The 4,794-nt window shown below is 43.3% G+C and overlaps 1 protein-coding gene across 1 annotated transcript; it reads right to left on the reverse strand.

Moving 5' to 3' along the window:
* Positions 1 to 1,146: 1,146 nt before the first annotated feature.
* On the reverse strand, positions 1,147 to 4,529 carry slitrk5b (SLIT and NTRK-like family, member 5b). Its single transcript, XM_042495009.1, has 2 exons — positions 4,304 to 4,529; positions 1,147 to 3,878 (listed from the first exon to the last, which is right to left on the reverse strand). Exon 2 carries the CDS (start codon positions 3,818 to 3,820, stop codon positions 1,217 to 1,219), a length of 2,604 nt encoding a protein of 867 aa, XP_042350943.1. The 5' UTR covers positions 3,821 to 3,878; positions 4,304 to 4,529; the 3' UTR covers positions 1,147 to 1,216.
* Between the last annotated feature and the right edge of the window lie 265 nt (positions 4,530 to 4,794).

Genomic DNA, 4,794 nt, shown 5'->3' on the forward strand with positions numbered 1-4,794 from the left:
ATTCAGATATATAATAAAGAAAAATGAAGATTTTAAGGGTACAAAAAACACAGGATTGTGCTTTGATGTACTCTGAGTGTCAAACTTTGCATATATTATGAGCTGATTTTTTGTGTGAAGTGCTTTGGTTCTCGTGCAAATAAATAAATGTGCTCATCACAATTCATCGCTTTTCAACAAGTGTGTTCTCAAGCTGTATGTTTGCCGTAAAATAAATATTTGTAACGTGATATAGACCTTTAAAGCTCAGTTTCCTCCAGTTACCATACATCTGAATACAGCTGTGATCTTGTAGTTACAACATTTCTGAGTACAGTTACAATACATTAATATTTAACTCAATCCAAGTGCAACATGTGTTCATAATTCCACAAGTGCAGTTGGTTTGGAGGTTGGGGAGGCTCTGAGGGAACACCACAGATTTCCACAGATTACTCTGCAGAATGCGCGCTGGGTCAGTTCAGTATATTTTTAGGATACATTAATTATTTTCTCCCAAATCTGCAAACAAGAGAAAGAGATTTACTGTCCTCATAATCTGTGATTTGAGATATTACATCGGAATTTGTTTTATGATCTCATGCATTTAATATGATCATCCCAGAGCTGTGCATGATGGAGGAAAAATGCCTTGCTAAAAGTGTCTGATTCCATTTCTCACTAGAGTATAATTTTCTAAGAGATGTGTGGCTTTTGTCAACACCTACATGCAAGTCGAATAAGTGTTAATATTTAAATTTACTTGCAGAATAAATGAGATTTAGCCTTTGAAACTAAACTTGACAGAAGTGGGAGCCTTATGTATAACTGTAACAAAAGACCTGGTTTATTTTGGGTTGAGAACATATCATCTGCACGCTTCATTAACACTCATGAAATGCAGCTAATTTGAGAGTAAAAGCTCAGTCTCACATTATTGTCAATGAAACAGCTCCAGGATGTATTTAATGTAGGGATGAGTCATAAGAGCCCAGGATTTCTGGTTGCTTTTTCATATTTACACATTTAAACCAAACTGTTAAACACCACAGGGCTACAGGGGTAAGTGATACATTGAAATGAGCAGTGTTCCCCTTTATTACTCAGTCCTGTGACACATGATTCCCAGATTCACAACTAATAAAGGTGATGAAATAGTTCTGCCTGTTTTGAAACATGGTCTGATTCCTGATTAATATGGACACATTGCATCAATGCGTCCACTCAGACAAGTCTTTTAAAACTGTGTAAATGTTGTTCGTTTTTCAAGAACCTCAAGGTAGTCCGGGTCAATGTGAAGCTTTGCTTTCAGTTCCCAGTACTCGCTCCTGTTGGGTTCCACATACACAGTACTTGGTGCTGCACAATAAAGTATTGTCTGTTGTATTCTATCTGGGTGCACGTATTGATGCCTTGCATCATAGTCTGAGGTATACTGACTCGATGAATGCGCTGCATGCCTGCATGGTAACGTATTGCTGTAGCGTGTGTGCTTGTCAGGCTCGAGTACATCTCTGTAGTAACACTGATCGTCTTGGTGAGGGCTCGAGGGCTTGTTAAGAGGCTCTGGAGTGGTGGCACTGTACTCCGAGCTCATTACATTACTGGCTGCCTCTTCATCCGAGTTGCCCAAAAAAGCGCCGCTCAACTCATCAAAGTCTCTAAATCCATCCGCTGATTTACTGTCCGTCGGGGTTTGGGCATGAGTTCTGCATGTGGACTCTGTGGGAGGTGGGATGTACTCGTACACATGTCCAGCAGATGTTCGGACTTTGGGGATGGATCCCTTTTTGTAAAGGCCGTATTCCATGTTGAGAGAGCTGATGCAAGCATTCATGGAGTTATTGTGCTCATTCTGACTCTTTTGTCGTCTCTTTTTCATCACCACAAACAGTCCTGCAGCCACAAACACTGACACAATGAACATGAGGAGAAGGGCGAGGATCATCACAGATAAGGGGATGGTGGTGTATTGTGTGTCAGAGTCCAGTGATGTTTCTATGGTGATAGTGCTGCCAGGAAATGATTCTTCCGAGGGTGGGATCATGGAGGCAAGTATATCAGAGTTATTAGGGCAGAAATTAGCTGTCTTAATGTATCTCATATCTTCCCCAGCTAGCCTCTTAGGCGAACCACAGATGACATTGTTTACAACTGTGCCTGTGCTAAGCTGCTCCAGCCACATCTTCAGCTCCAGTATGCTGCAAGAGCAATCCCAGGGGTTCTCGAACAAATCGACCTGCACCAGTGCTGTGAGCTGATCAAGCACGCCACTGACTGGCAGGTATCGCAGGTGGTTGTTGCGAAGATTTAGTCTGGCTAATGTCAAGCCGCTAAATGTTCCCACTGGTAAAGTTTTCAGGAGGTTATTGTTCAGAAAAAGAAGCTGAAGTTTGGGCACATGCTGAAAAGTGTCCGAAGCAACCTCTTTAATGACGTTGTACTCTAAATATAAGAACTGTAGGGTCTCCAGTCCATAAAACATCTCCGCTGTGAGATGGTCAATCAGATTCCCGTTAAGGTACAGTCGTCTTAGATTTGTCAAATCGCCAAAAGCTCTGTCATGTATGCGAGATACTCGATTGTTGCCAAGATGAAGCAAATCTAATCCAGTCGCCTCGATAAAGTCTGATCGACGCACCACGGGGATGTAATTCCCTGTTAAATACATCTTTTTGGGATTGTAAGGTTTGGGATTTAAGTCTGAGATGTGCTCAATCTTTCGCTCCTGACAGTTCACATTCAGGCCAAGGTCTGAAATTTGAAGGTTGCAGGTGCAGGCAGTTGGGCAATCTAAAGGCACGGGGGATTTGGTTTGATATGAAACAATTTGGCCATAATTTTGCGGTTTATTAGATGGGATGCGAGCAGTGGGCCTTGATTTTAATTTGCCTGACTGGCGAGGTCCCTTAGTGGGCCTTGATGAGGACCGTGCAATCCCTGATGAGGTGAAGGAGGCTGTGACTAGAGCTGGCGTGGTCCTATGGTATGCATCGGTGCTCAAATGTGGCAGGGGGGGCATCTCATATTCAGCAATGGCTCTCCTCGGGCACAGCTCCTGTTTCGAAACCTCATCAAGATCTCTCCCATGAAGCCGGAAAGGGAACTCGCAAACGACGTCGCCGACCAAGGCCGTGTACGATATGCTTTCGAGCCAGGTTTTAAGAGCTATCAGCTCGCACGAACAGTTCCACGGGTTCTCCTCCAGCTGCAACTCCACGACGCTGTTCATGTGCTCCAGCAGACCTGAGTAGGGGAGCACTTTGAGCTGATTCCCCCTTAAGTCCAAATGAGTCAAAGGTACATACTGGAAAATGTTCACAGGCAGAGTAGATATTAAGTTGTCATTTAGAATCAGGACCTCCAGATGTCGAAGCCTGCTCAAGGCATTGGGCGCCACATGAGTGATATAATTATAATCAATTTGTAGATATTCCAGACTTTCAAGGCCAAAGAAAAACTCTTCCTTCAAGGTATCAATTTTGTTATTGTTGAGATGCAATCTTTTTAATCCCTGAAGTCCATTAAAAGCTCCTGCTTCAACCTCAGATATGTCATTATTTCCCAGATGTAATATTGTAAGTCCTTTGTACTCGACAAAATCATTGGCAAATAGCTTTTTCAGAAGATTCCCTGTAAGCAGCAGATGATACTGGGAGAAGTACACTGGGCTTATGTCTGAGAGGCTCACAACTCCTCTGTTTTCACAGCTCACTGTGAGGATCCCCTCTCTCTCCTCACAGGCACACAGTCTCTGACATATTTCTCCATAACGGCCAAACATCTCAACAATGCACACTGACGTTGCACTTAGCAAAACATACGAGATCCAAAGATGCATTTTCCTGCAAAAATGATGGCCCGAGCTCACAGTCCTGCTAAGGTATCCTCAATGTCATCTAGAAATAAAACACATACATGGTGATGTAAAAAACAGGCAGACTGCAATGAAAGCAACTTCCACACAACAAGCTACACGAGTCAAAGGTTCATTTGCTGTTACCCAGAGGTAACTTCTGGCTGCGTGGCTGCTGATTTTAAAATGGCTCAAACAAAAGCAGGATAGAAAGCAACTCCTTCAAGCTATGTAAATAACAAAAAAAAAGCAAGGTCAAAGCAAGACATAAGCACAAAACAATGGTCTAAATCCGCTGTGAGGGAGAGCCACGTCGCATTAGCTTGTTAAGACATCAAAATGCAATTAGTTAGAATTTAAAGATATGTAAATTACAAGAGGTTAGCTGAGATTTTTTGCAGCACAGTGCACGCCTTGTCACACAGAAGGCAGCCAGCATAATTTCTAAGTCCTGGTAGAAATACATACCTCACGCACATTGATGAAGATGTGGGTCTTGTTGGGTATTTCAGCGCATCTTTTATTTTTAATCCGTCAACACGAAAGAGGAAATCTATTGAGCGCGAGCACGTTCGTCGCCTCTAATGCACCGGGGAGGATGAAAGAAACGCTGATCAACCATAACTGCCAAATGCTTCTCTTTAACCACGCGGTGCCGGAGGAGACACAGCTATGCCTGGTAACAAAGTTGCTTATTTGCTCTCTCTCTCTCTCCCCCACTCTTTCTCTCTCTCTCTCCGCGGACGCTCACGCACGCAACGACGCACGCTCACTCGATGGTCGGGAGGATGTCAAGTCATTTCATGCACAAAGAATCAGCTCACTGGAGCATCTAGATACATCCCCCCAAAAGATGTTGACCTACCTACAGAAAGGATGTCCCAAAAAAATATATCAATAATTCACCTGGTTGGGCGCGCTCATGTGTTCAAACGGTTTGTTGAACCGCTTATCATGTT

This window comes from Plectropomus leopardus, chromosome 10 (assembly GCF_008729295.1).
Source record: "Plectropomus leopardus isolate mb chromosome 10, YSFRI_Pleo_2.0, whole genome shotgun sequence".
Lineage (NCBI taxonomy): Eukaryota > Metazoa > Chordata > Actinopteri > Perciformes > Serranidae > Plectropomus > Plectropomus leopardus.